The following is a 14,341-nucleotide window of genomic DNA, read 5'->3' as shown; positions in this document are numbered from 1 at the left end:
CTTAAAAATGAGTGGAATAAACCAGAACCGATTATCACTCACCCCTGACAACGGGTACCTGGGTTTGGACCTGTAAATCTGCCAAGAAGTCTGGCAGGATGTTATGCATATTGAACCCACACATACACACTTAAGCCCATATCAGAAAAAAAAGAGAGCTGTATTTATGCTGGCCGTATGGGAGCATAATTCAAGGTGAGAAAATAATCCAATTCATTTTGGGCTGAGATGCTATGGGTTCATGAATTAAGGTTGAATCCTGCACCGTATCTACTACATGAGCAAAGAACAAAGCCATTTTTTATGACAACTACCTTAAATTATTATATATTGACAACAAATTGGAACAAAAGCAAACATATCATCAGAAAACTAAAAGATCTCTTAAGTTCTCTACATAAAACTCAAATTGTGTTTCTGGGTAAAACTGACCTAGCAGGTTGTTCACACACATACAGTTATAAAAAAACAACAAAAAACACTTGTTTTATTGTTATGAAGTCAAAAATAGCAGCAAACATCACAAATAAATATGTGACATCCGGTTCACAAATTAAGAAGTTCTTTTTTAATGAATTGGAGGAACCAGATCTCCAAATCGAACTGAACCATCTGAAACAGTTCTCAGCTTGAGTCAGCACAGATCTACAAGATACTTAATCAAAAGTCATTTTCAGAAGTGCCTGACAGTCACTCCTAGAAATAAGCCAATATCTCAAAGCATATGATCCTATGATGCTGGAATTTGCCACCTCATTTTAAGCAGCGCTCCAGTTACTCCAACAGTACACTGAACAGAGAACCGTATATCCTGTGGACATGTCCAACATGTGAAATGTCTGCGATCTGCGAACATGAGAACGGTCAGCATCCCATATTACAGAGAAATATAATCTTACAATCATCAAAGAATAACACATTTCACAAACTTGTATGGTTTTAGCGAGAAATTAAGTCAAACTCACTTTTATTTGACATTCACCTCAAAGCATTCTTTGTATAAAAATCATTGTAGGCAACGTCTGCACAGATGAAAACAAAGATAAAGACTAATCTTAATGAGTTTTAGCCGTGAGACTCTGGGAGCTTTTGTTCCAGTGGCATAACATCTTAAACATAGTTAAGAGAGTTTTAAAGCGGCTTTCATGATCCAATCACCTCTGGCGACACGTAACGTTCATTTTAACTGCACCTTATGGACAATGTCTCCTCACTGGGTTTAAGTTTCAATAAGCAGCCAGGTCAGACACTCTCACTGGCTGCTATTACACACTGTGATTTCCTTCAAAGAATGCTGACACAATTAAGAAGTGGGGGAAGGAATTAGATGACATTAATTAAAAGGACTGAAATGGAATCGGCACCAGTCTATTCTGTGAGCTGCCAACAGTGGTATGGTGATTTACATGAATTGTGGAATTAAGCGTTTCTGTAAAGAGCCAGCTGAAAGGTTAATGCAGAGGTCCCCGTCTTCCACTCACATCCTGGGGAGAGAAGCATGTCTGTCGACGGCAGTCTGGGATATTGTTTCTGTGGGTGAAAGATAATGAATTAGGTCCAGCGAAGGGCCAAGAGGGAATTTTGCGGAGAGATGAATAAGGTGACACGAGACAGTTCGGGGTGGCGGTAAAAATATTTTCTGATTCGGCGTTAGGTGGAGGAGTTGCATGCAGATTGTTTTTCTATTTGACTTCACTTTTAAACGGGAGGCTTTGTCATGGTTAAGATTTAATAACAATGTTCTTAGTCTCCAACTTCCGTTAAGTGAATGAAAATGAAAACTTAATGAATCCAGTGTGCTCTTTGAGAGCGCTAATAATAAAATAGCGATACGCTTTGCTTGAGCTTTTATTCCCTTTGATGCCACACTGAAGCTGCTTAAATCACATACCACACATCGCATTATCATTTCTCACCAAGACATACGGTAGATGCAAAGAAAACCTCTTACGGGGCACATTTTCTCCAACCTCTTCAGCAGATACGCAGACAAAAATATAAGAAGATGCTCAGCACATTACTAAAACGCTTTTTACAAAGAAGGCCATATTTTCCCACTTATGCTGTAACACCATTTGCATCCGAGTCAGCACTCTGAGCACTTTCGAGTCGATACCTATACACGCTTGTGTCTTAAAATTAGGGGTGCTTATATCACTTAAGCGCCTCCAGCATATATTTTGGTATTCCACATACACACTCACACTCATCTGGCTACAAACATGTTCATATCAAAACAAGGGCATGGAGAAAGTGGAGACAGATTTGAGTTGGAATTGCAAATGTGAACAGCAGGAGCTTGGTGTAATCCAAAAGACTTTATTCATTGGGAACGCCGGCTGGGTATTGGCACTCGCACACTCTGTTTGTAATTTTCAGCTTTTCGGTGTCAACTACATCCAGTCCTCACTCAGCGTGAATGCTCAAAGCGACAATGGAAAGTTAAATTACCTCTGGATGAATTTAAAGTTTGAAATAATGGCCCAGGAGGACTGTATGCTCCGATGTCCACCTGGACGTGATGGATGTCCCGCTGTCCATTTTCAATCTCTCTTGTGTTCACACCTTATCATTATGGTGCTATGCGTTTCACACATCACACGTGACACATCCATCACACTCCTGGCAAAGCATTTAAGATTGACTAAAATATGGATAAAAAATACAAAAACACAGATGTAATGCAATATGTCATGTACTGTACAACTAAACTGAAAGGTTGGAGTTGCAGGGGTTGATTTTTGTTAAAACTATAAGATTTCATTATTTTTCTTTTATGTGAAGATAACTATAAAACTACTATCATGTCTGCATCATTTACTACTTTTCGAATGACTTTTTTGGATAGATTTGATTGTTTTATTCTTGTCCCAGACAAAGAAAATCCATCATATGAAATATTAACTATAATAAACAAAGAGTGAAATAAACACAGGGCATTTCCATTTTTATTGTGTGAAAATGATTTACAGTATATACATTTGTCAAGCTGTCCCATAGTTGTGGTGTCATTTTCACAACAACCACAAAGATTTTTCAGAAGTTAATGTTTTTGTTTACCATCAGCAGAATTCCTGAAGAGCAGCCTCAGATGAAATATGAGATGCAAAGTTGGATGAAAATCAAGGTAAATATAATTTATTGTGCATCAGTTCATACATCAAACTGAGATTTGTTCAAACTATGTATGCAAAATGTGTAGGGGAAAAAAATCATTGTGTGCATTTAGAATACATAAAATGCTATATTAGCCTTAGTATGTTAAAGAATTCAGAGAGTTATTTCGATTTATTAGTTCATCTAGTGCATCATATGAGCTTCAGCATGATACTGTGGGAATTGTCATTACTTTCAGAGAAAAGAAAAGAAGGAAATTACAGAATTATTTTCTGTTATATAGCCTACAATGTTGGACATTGTTAGTGGACAAATTAAATAAACAATTAGGAGTGTGAAAAGTGTGTTTTAGGAAAGTTTACTTTTGAAAAAAAAATCAGCCGGGCCAAAAGTGCTCATAGTAGAAGTAACAACTAGAAACCTAATTTTCTCCTTCACCAATATTAAAGTGGACAAACAGGATAGCACACTATTAGCATTCTATGCTAGAGGGCTAATGAGCGAGGGAAAGCATCAATACAACTTTTATCAGTAGAATCAGTATTGAAGTGAAGGGTCCTGCTCTAATGAAACCCAACGTTTGTCCCCGAGAGGAGAATAAATCTAAATACCACTGGATTCCCGGTCACTTCAATCATGTTACAAAACTATGTGTAAAGTCATCGGCCTCATTAGCTTATATGTCTTTGAGCTTTTTCAGGTTTGTTCTGGAAGTTTCTAGGACCCATTTCTCACACTAGATCCTCTCAAGGTTGAGGCTAATTTGTTATAAGGTAATTGGCGTTGTGATTTAGTTACAACCTTGTAGTCCCATCAGTGCAGGTTCAATTATCAAGCTTATTTATTACTTTCAATAAAAGCTTGACACTTGACATTAAGCACAGTTCTACAATTACTCTCTTTAGTTAGAAATCAACAAGCCAGGGCATGTGTTGGTGCTTAAGCTTGTGTAATGAATGTGATCATAATGGACATGCAGCACTTTGGCGGAGAGGTTCTTTACTGCCCGAGCGACCTCTCCCTTAAAGTCCCCCTCTGTTTTAAATGCCACTTGCAAATGCTTTCCAGGCCAACTTAAAAATCCATTTCCCACTTCACTTCCCCATTCAAAGCCCATTCGTCTTGCTGGTATTCCTGTGTTTTGCGTATCGATTTGCTGCTTTGATCTCGTGTGGCGAGCTACAGGCTGAAGGGGACCTTCAGAGGAGCGGGGCCGTATTGGAAATCTCCCTGCCTTGTAATGCATTACGTTTACAGATTTCCAAAACTGCTACCATCAAACAGGAAGTGGCCACAACACACATTCATATTTTAAAGGAACATGTTGAACAATATGCATAGTTTAACATATAAATATTAAAAATACATGAATTATACAAATTACATTAATTAGCGTTTATGGTTTTATTTTGTATGATATTAAATATGTAAACTAGGTTTATAGTTCTATAACACCAGACCACTTATAATACACCACATAACAAAGTGAATAAATTGTGTTTGTATAGTTTTTTAATATTGCAGTAGTTATTATATGTGTGTTAAAGTAGCATTGCTATATTGCAATATATTTTTAAAAATATTTGGTAACACTTTATTTTAAGGTGTCCATAATACCTTAAAATATTATGTAATAACCTAATCAAGTACTTAGTAGTAGCTGTTGTACTTACATGAAACAAAGTGTACTTACCATGTAACTAAGTTATTGAACAGCCTGTACTTACAGTTTGTAATTATATAGCTGTAATAGGCAACTACTGTTACACATATGTTACAGACAGAGTCTGTTACACAGCTACTTATTTAACCACAAGATGGTTACATATGTGTTGCAGACTTTATACAACGTAATTATAAATGTAAGTACGCAGAATTAAGCTACTTAAAGTGTATCAAGATTGTGCTTAAGTGTACTTTATGTGTATCTATACTGTACACATATCCAGCTGCACCTTAGTTTGATTTAACCCACTAGTACACAGCTAAAACACATGTAATACCTTTCTAATTACATTAATATTACAGAATATTACACAGGCATAAGCTACTTAAAATAAAGTGTATCAAGATTGTACTTAAGTGTACAAGTAGCTGTGTAACAGACTCTGTCTGTAACATATGTGTAACAGTAGTTGCCTATTACATCTATATAATTACAAACTGTAAGTACAGGCTGTCCAATAACTTAGTTACATGTTAAGTATATTTTCTTACATGTAAGTACAACTATTGCTACTAAGTACTTTATTAGGTAATTACCTCTGTATTATGATTCCTTAAAATAAAGTGTTACCAAATATTTTAAATTATACAAATAAATTGGCTAAAAATGTATTTGCTAAAATGTTTTAAAATATATTTGCGTAAATATGTTTTATTAATATTTGTTGGCTTTTTGTATATTTTGAAAATATATTGAACATTCAAAAATATATTTTTTGATATACAGTATATTTAAATCCAAGAAAATACATTATCATCATCATTATTTATATCATTATATCATTATTCATTTAGTTCTGATTTCTTGGCTATGCCATCCATATTTCCATTTAGCCTAAATGTAGGCTACTGTAAGATAGGAAATATTTTCTTGCCCCTATTTTTTTTGTTTTTGTTTTTTAGCCGTATGGGTTAGATGTTTCATATTCAAGATTTTAACATTTAAAGAGTTTCATAAATAATTATGTTGGTACTTCTGTATAACTTCCGTAAAGTCACATGTATTGTTATCTGGGTGCTGAATAATTTCTACTACACATAGAATTCAAAGACTATAGCGTTATTACTGTTAACTGATAAGTAGCTTAGCAGTTTTTGAAAAGCTGAGCAAGAACCTACTTGCATCCAGACATGCTGACCTATGTCTCACACCTCATACTGCGAAGGCATACTTTTACAGATGTCTATCATATCCGTACAGAAATGCTTATGCCTTGTCACACGTATCAGGCTCTGTGTTCTTGAATCGTTCAGCATATGATCAGATGACAGAGCTGACAACATCTATATCAGTGCCTCAGCAGGGGCTGGGGAAGGACCATACAGTGAACACACAGTGAATAAGAGTCACTGGGCATAGGGTGACACGTCAACCACGTGAAGAAAGAAAGCACTCTGACAGGTGCCAGGAGCCCAAAGGATCGATATATATATGCTCGGCTAACAAGCGGTTATATTTAGCCTGCAGACAAGTGTCAAAGCGTAGCTGCGTGGGCTCCCACCTGCGGAGAAACTTCAATTTCTGCTTCTCTGTCATCTCCTTCTCACCTAGCAGGAGTGGGGATAGACCTGGAGTGTGGAGTGTTTTGTGCTGAGAAAAACCCGGGAATGACACTTTCACTTAGTGAAACAGTCACACTCGATTTCATGGTGATTTGATTATAGTGCAAAGACACTGAACATAATGACATTCTTGTTGTTTATGGCACCTATATAATTAAACACTATTAAAAATAAACATTCCAAATGGGGAATTTGCAGCGATGCAATAGAACATGTTTTTAACCCTGCTCCTGAACACCCACTATCCTGCTAAGTGTAGTTCCAACCTGCTCCAACACACCTGCCGGCTATTTTAAAGTCATCCTGAAGACCTCTGTGGAAAAATATTTAATACTTCCCTACTATATTATATCCCCTTAACAATATGCCAAAAGAATAATATGTATGAAATCATAGTATATGAAAAACATACTTTTTCAATGGTCGCAAAGTAAGTTTATATAAAAATGTGTACTATGTGTACCTACTCAGTATGCAATTTCAGAGGCACCGCTTGATTAGCTGGTTCACCATTCAGTGAACAGTTCTTGAAATATGTTTTTCTTGGTGTGAAAATTATTTTATCACTATAAAGAACCTTTTGTGGAATGGAATGGTTCCATTGATGTTATAGGTTCTTTATGGAACCATACATGCCAATAAAAAAATGTCTCAGGTTACGTATGAAACCTTGGTTCCCTGAAGGGAACGAGACGCTGCGTCGAAACGCTAGGGGAACGTCTTCAGCGTGACCACGCTCTGAATCACATGTGTAATCTGTCCAATGTAAGGGATGAGACGTCACGGGTGGGTGACATAATCGACCAGGAAGCATAAAAGCACATGCGGTGGAAGCCTCGGCCAAGTCTGTACCATACCATCCAGTCCCATTGGAGCTGGATGACCCCGGGCCTCGGCCCCTGCCTCGACAGGATGTCTGCTCTCTTGGACACCAACACATGGTGGTCTCTTAGGTCTGGGAGAAAGTGTTTGAGTACTCGAAACATGGCCAGCATCTCCAGGCAGTTGATGTGCCATGTGAGACGGCGACCACTCCACAGACCGCAGGCAGGGTGGCCACTCATGTCAGCTCCCCAACCGGTGAGGGATGTGTCTGTCGCTAGCATTACGCGGCGACCAGGAGCTCCCAACCCTGGGCCCTGAGACGAGAACCAAGGACGTATCCACATGTCTAAGGCATGTATGCATCGCCGCATGACCTTGAATGCGAAGTGGGTTTGCCCTCGGGGAGAACCCCCCCCTTGGTTTTGAACCAATACTGTAAGGGGTCTCATGTACAGGAGGCCAATAGATATACGTTGGATGCAGCTGCCATCAGACCCAGCAGTTTTTGAAACTGCTTGACAGTGAGTGACCGGCCTTCTTTCACTCTCTTGACTGACGTGAGGATCGACTCAATCCGAGCGTGCCTGCATCGTGGTCTGATCCCACACCATGCCTAGATAAGTGGTTCTCTGTACTGGAGAAGCACACTTTTCTTGGCGTTAAGTCTCAACCCCAGCTCTTTCAAGTGCGCGAGAACGACACCTTGATGTCGAATCGCCAGGCGCTCCGATTGAGCTAGAATCAACCAATCGTTGATGTAAAAGTGTGGGGTGAGAGTGCAAGGCCAAAGGGAAGAACCCGATATTGGTAAGCTTTGCCCCCAAAGCAAACCTCAGGGACTTCTCGTGAGTGGGAAGGGTGGAGGCGTGGAAGTGTGCGTCCTTTTAGATCGATCGTGACAAACCAGTCCTCGGACCTGATCTGAGACACGACCTGTTTGAGCATCTTAAACTTCAGTCTGCTGACTGAGCGGTTCAACTAATGCAGATCTAAAATGGGAAACCCTCCATCCTTCTTTGGAACAATGAAGTACCGGCTGTAGAACCCGGACTCTCTTTCATGAGGAGGGACCACCTCGATGGCCTCCTTCCTCAAGAGAGTGTCTACTTCCTGTTCCATGACAAGAGCCTGCTCGGGGCCCACCAGAGTGGGAATCACCCCGTTGAAAGGCAGCGGAGGAGAACCAAACTGAATACGATAGCCTTTCTCTACAGTGTGCAGGACCCACTGAGACACATTTGGCAGTAGTTTCCACGCTGCCAGATGGTCTACTAAGGGAACCAGTCTCTTTTGACTGGCCTCTGGAGAACCTAGAGCTGCTAGCTCGGTGCCCTGAAGCGGAGGACCGACAGGAGACGGCCGAACTAGGAGCTCTAGAGATCCCCGCAGGGGTGGCGAGCTTCTCAGCTCCGCTACGTTTCCGGGTGGAAATAACTGAGAGAAGCGCTCGCTGGAGCCAGCTGCCCCCTGGAACTCTGGCAGGGTTGGCAGATTGGTCTACTGAGGGCACTGGGGGGAGACGGACACCGTATAATGAGGTGTAACCCACTCGTCCCCAGAGGGGCCTGTCCTCATAAGTCCTGGGCCATAGCATCAGGACTGTCTCAGCCAAAGCCTCCTATTGAAACGACGGTCCTCAGACCTGCGTCATTCCTAGGAAGACTAGACTGGTAAAACCAGAGCTTGCCAGGCAGGACCCAATGAGACACACTTGGCATGGGCTCCCACATCGCCAAGTGCCTACTGAGGGAACCAGTCTCTCCAGACTGGCCTCTGGTGTACCTAGAGCTTCTAGCTCGGTGCCCTGAAGCGGAGGACCGGCAGGAGACGGCCAAATTAGCTACTCTAGAGACCCCCGCAGGGGTGGCGAGCTTCTCAGCTCCACTACGTTTCCGGACGGAAATAACTGAGAGAAGCGCTCTCTGGAGCCAGCTGCGCCCTGGAACTCTGGCAAGGTTGGAAGACTGGTCTTCCGAGGGCACTGGGGGGAGACGGATACCGTATAATGAGGTGTAACCTGCTCTTCCCCAGAGGGGCCGGCCCTCGTAAGCCCTGGGCCATGCTCGTCAGGGCTTCTTGGACGAGGACCTCTTAGACTGAAGTACGGTCCGCAGATCCAGCTTAGTCTTAGAGGTCCCAGGGGGGCACGAGTGAGCAGCTCTCTGTTTTTGTGCCTCTCTGTATGAGGAGCTGGCACACGGCGAGGGCTGCTCCCGCCCAGCAGCCCCCTGAGCTAGAGATCGGCGAGGGAGGACCCGCTGGAACGCCGTGGCTTGTTTACAGGTCTCCCGGTACCTGTCGATGACGGAATTGATGGTGTCGCCGAACAGGCCAGAAGGCGCAAGTGAGGCATCCATGAGAAAGACCCTATCTTTTCCCTTTTTTTTTTTTTCCATGTCAGATAGGGTCAACCACAGCCAGCATTTCCATGGAGCTCAGAGATCACTCCTCAAAGAGAGCTTTCCAAGAGCAAGCATATGCAGTGACAAATGCTCACAAAGCGGCCGCGAGAGCTGACTCTGTGTGCTCTGCTCTCATGCAGACCACACACGGACTTGGTGTATCCCCAGCAGTGATATAACGTTTGCAGGGAGGAACATACAGCCTTTCAGAAACTTAGTGATGGTGATGATGTTGAAGTCGTGCGACTGAGGTGTAGTTTGTTTACAGACTAACTTCAGCTTTTTACTTCAGGGAATATAGACTTCAAAATTCATAAAAATGTTGTTTATTTGTGAAGAATATCATGATGAACAAAACATGTAAGAACTATTTTAGTGTACATGTAAAGGCCAATTCACACCACACGGACAAATGCCAGACAAATGTTTTGTTGGATCCGTGTGTCTGTTACCATTGGTCGGAGATTGTTTTCACCCGACTGGACTGAACATGTTCAGTCAGCGTTTGTTGGTGTCTGTTGGGGCAGTGTGAACATGAGAGTTATTTTTCATAAAATACTTAATCCAATGGCCAACTTGTTTCTTGGAGTTTTTTGGCGTTTTTCTGTGCAGCGTGAATTGGCTGCTAAGAAATATTTGTTGGTGACAAAGCTTATTCCTTGCAGTAATTCAAAAGCAAGTGGAAAAATCCTATTGGCTTGTTGTCAGAGGAACCAGGGTCTACAGGCACATCTAAAATTAACTATTAAAAAAATTTGAATATCGTGAAAAACTTTGATTTTTTTGTAACGTATTTCAAAAAGTGAAATTTTCATATATATTTTACATTAATAACAAGTAAGACATTTCAAAAGTTTTTTATTTTTTTTAATTTTGATGATTAGAGCTTAGAGCTCATGAAAGTATTGCAATATATTAGAATATTTATATTTGAGTTTCATTAAACGACCATCTCTACAGTATGAATTCAGGTTATATCTTGTTCTTTGAAACCACAATAATGGGGAAGACAGCTGACTTGGCAATGCTCCAGAAGACAATCATTGACACCCTCCACAAAGAGGGTAAGTCGCATAAGGTCATTACTGAAAGGAGTGGCTGTTCACAGAGTGCTGTATCAAAGCATATTAAATGCAAAGTTGACTGGAAGGAAGAAATTGGGTAGGAAAAGGTGCACAAGCAACAGGGATGACCGCAAGCTTGAAAATACTGTCAAGCTAAGCTGATTCAAACACTTGGGAAAGCTTCACAAGGAGTGGATTGAAGCTGGAGTCAGTGCATCAAGAGTCACCAAGCTCAGATGTCTTCAGGAAAAGGGCTACCAAGCCACTTCTGTAACAGAAACAACGTCAGAAGCATCTTACCTGGGCTAAGGAGAAAAAGAACTGGACTGTTGCTCAGTGGTCCAAAGTCCTCTTTTCAGATAAATTTAAATTTTGCATTTCATTTGGAAATCAATGTCTGGAGTCTGGAGGAAGACTGGAGAGGCACAGAACCCAAGCTGCTTGAAGTCCAGTTTGAAGTTTCCACAGTCAGTGATGATTTGGGGTGCCGTGACGTCTGCTGGTATTAATCTATTTTGTTTTATCAAGTCCAGAGTCAATGCAGCCGTCTACCAAGAGATTTTGGAGCACTTTATGCTTCCATCTGCTGACAAGCTTTATGGAGATGCTGATTTGCTTTTCCAGCAGGACTTTAGCACCTGCCCACAGTGCCAAAACCACTTCCATGAGGTTTGCTGACCATGATATTACTGTGCTTGGAATATAGAATCTATGGTATATGTTCAAGAGAAAGATGAGAAACAGTCGATCCAACAATACAGATGAGCTGGAGGCTTAATAGTGCCTCTGCAGAGCCACAGGCTGATCGCTTCCATGCCATTCCTCACTGATGCTGGAGTTTCTGCTAAAGGAGCCCTGACAAAGTATTGAGTGCATAAATGAGAATACTTTAAAGAACTTGAACTTTTCTGCTTTGCAAATCTTTTTTTTTGATTGATCTTAGGAAATATTCAAATATTTTGAGATACTGGATTTTGACTCATGAGCTGTAAGCTCTAATAAAACATCTATAAAATAAAACATTTTTTTTAAATGTCTTACTTTACATGTAATGAATCTAAAATATATATGAAAGTTTAACTTTTTGAAATAAGTTACAAAAAAATGAAGTTTTTCACGATATTCTAATTTTTTTAGATGTACCTGTACAAAAATACATAATCCCTGCAGCAGTCTATTAGATCCATTATCACTGCTATTTTTTTTTTAACTATGCAAGGTTGGACACAATATGTATTTGTAACAGTTGCAAGAAGTCAAAGGAGAAGTTGAAAAAAATGAAGGAACAAGGAACCAAACTCAAAACACTGGAATAATCAGTGGAACAGCATAACATAATGCAAACTAAGAGTTCATGGGGAAAACTTCAAACAAATAATCCTTGAAAATGTGACATTACTATGTAAAGTCATTTGAAATCATGTTTGCACAATTTCTGTACACTTGTGAAGCAAGGCAGTGACATATTACACACTATTTTCACTGTGATCATTTTTTGCTGACGTGTTACATGAGTACTTTTTTGAAAGACGTGGATTTATTAAGCTCAGGTGCTCTGACTATCCAATAATAATAATAATAATTTCAAAATTCCTCACCCCACAGAATCACAAAAAAGGCCAAATTTTGCTCCACCCCAAGATAACCTTTTGTGTATTGTGCTCATGTATATATCTGTACTGTAGGTTCAGGGGCATTAGTCTGATCGTTAAGGTAATCATCCCATTTGCACAAAGAGAAGTGAATAATTACACAGATGTCTCTTATTCTCTCATCAGTGGGGCTGATGCTCAGCCTGCCAGTTCTTTCAAAACATTCGTCTTTATTAGAGAGGGAGAATTTAGCATAATTATCCTGTATTAAGTAGTGAAAGATTTCAGGCTACAAGCAAAGAGGCTTTACTGACACGGTACATTAATTAGGGTGTGTGGATTTTTTTTCCTGCTTCTGTTCTGGCAAACCAGGTGCAATCGGTAACAAGAGGTTGTGCACATAAAACATGGTCAGCAAGTGAGACTATTGTGTGCACAAAACAAAATCCATGTATGAGAAATCCATATAATTGATACATCCCTCCCTCAGCTGTATTGCATGTTAATGATAATGCTGCGTCGTATTCAAAGCAACAGTCTCCCTGTCTACGGGTTTATGCGAGAGAGAGACTATGTGTGTGTGTGTGTGTGTGTGTGTGTGTGTGTGTATGTGTGCTCCAGCTCCTGTGTGCCAGAGGCAGTGCTGGCGTGGTGGTGTGTGACTAACTGGGAGGGGGGTTGGCAAAAGGATGGGGGAAAATATATGTCATCTGGGCTGTTTTCTGTTTCCTGCTCGGCATGGAATCCGCCCGGCCGAGGGTACGGTCTTGAGTTAAAGAAGATGACTTCATGATTCAGCCTAGGCAGTATGTGTTACTATTACTAAGATAATTTAACATTTAAGACAATTTAATAGGAGCGTGCAGGAGGGTTTCTCCTGAAGTCCATAATAATTTCCACTATTTTGAGCGTGTTGAGCTCCAGGTTGTTTAGACTGTACTAGACAGCCAGCTCTTTAACCTCCTGTCTGTAGGCAGACTCGTCACCATCCTGGATGAGGCCGATGAGTATGCTGTCATCTGCAAACTTCAGGAGCTTGACAGAGAGGTCTTTAGATGTGCAGTCGTTGGTGTACAGGGAGAAGAGCAGTGGGGAGAGAACGCATCCCTGAGGGGCACCAGTGTTGGTGGAGCGGCTGTTTGACATGAATTTTCCCAGTCTCACTAGTTGCTGCTTAACTGTCAGAAAGCTGGTGATCCACTGAAAGATAGAGCTAGGGGCAGAGAGCTGGGTTAGTTTGGTCTGGAGGAGTGTAGGTATGATGGTGTTGAAGGCCGAACTAAAGTCCACAAACAGGATCCTCACATAAGTCCCCGATTTGTCCAGGTGTTGCAGGATTTAATGCAGTCCCATGTTGACTGCATCATCCACGGACCGGTTTGCTCGGTATGCAAACTGCAGAGGGTACATTACGTGTCCAGTGATGTCCTTCAGATAAGCCAGAACCAGTTTTTCAAATGACTTCATGACGACAGACGTTAGAGCCACATGTCTGTAGTCATTAAATCCTGTTATCTTGGGTTTCTTTGGAACAGGGATGATGGTGGAGAGTTTGAAGCAGGAAGTGATTTCATACAACTCCAGAGATCTATTGAAGATCTGTGTGAAGATGGGAGCCAGCTGGTCAGCACAGGTTTCCAAGCAGGCTGGTGTCACACCATCTGGGCTTGATGACTTCCTTCTCTTGTTCTTCCTGAAGACCTGTCGCACATCTTCTTCACTGATCTGAAGTACAGGAGTGGGGTAGTGGGGGGTTGCTGGAGGTGTTAACGGTTGTGTAGAGAGATGGTCAGGACGGGTGTGGGGGGTTTCAAATCTACAATAAAACTCATTCAGCTCTTCAGCAAGTTGTTGATTCACCTCAGTGCTGGGGGATGGTGTCCTGTATTTGGTGATGGCTTTCAGGCCTTTCCATACTGAAGCGGAGTCATTGGAAGTGAACTGATCTTCCAGCTTTTAAGCGTAGGTCCTTTTAGCCACTCTAATCTCCTTATTCAGTGTGTTCCTGGCCTGTTCCTCGCAGTAACTGATATATGAAGTTACAGTCTCTGTG

General features: G+C 41.2%; 1 protein-coding gene across 1 annotated transcript in view; it reads right to left on the bottom strand.

Annotated features, from left to right (window-relative positions):
- Positions 1-14,009, bottom strand: part of LOC306877833 (syntaxin-12-like) — a 194,288-nt gene extending 180,279 nt beyond the window's left edge. Inside the window, exon 1 of the mRNA XM_079429818.1 lies at positions 13,947-14,009. Within this exon, the coding sequence (XP_079285944.1) occupies positions 13,947-14,000 (54 nt within the window). The 5' untranslated portion in view covers positions 14,001-14,009. The remainder of the gene's footprint in view (positions 1-13,946) is intronic.
- Positions 14,010-14,341: the final 332 nt, after the last annotated feature.

The sequence above is a fragment of the Barbus barbus genome (assembly GCF_936440315.1).
Source record: "Barbus barbus genome assembly, chromosome: 12".
Classification (NCBI taxonomy): domain Eukaryota; kingdom Metazoa; phylum Chordata; class Actinopteri; order Cypriniformes; family Cyprinidae; genus Barbus; species Barbus barbus.
This window is presented reverse-complemented; position numbering and strand designations above follow the sequence as displayed.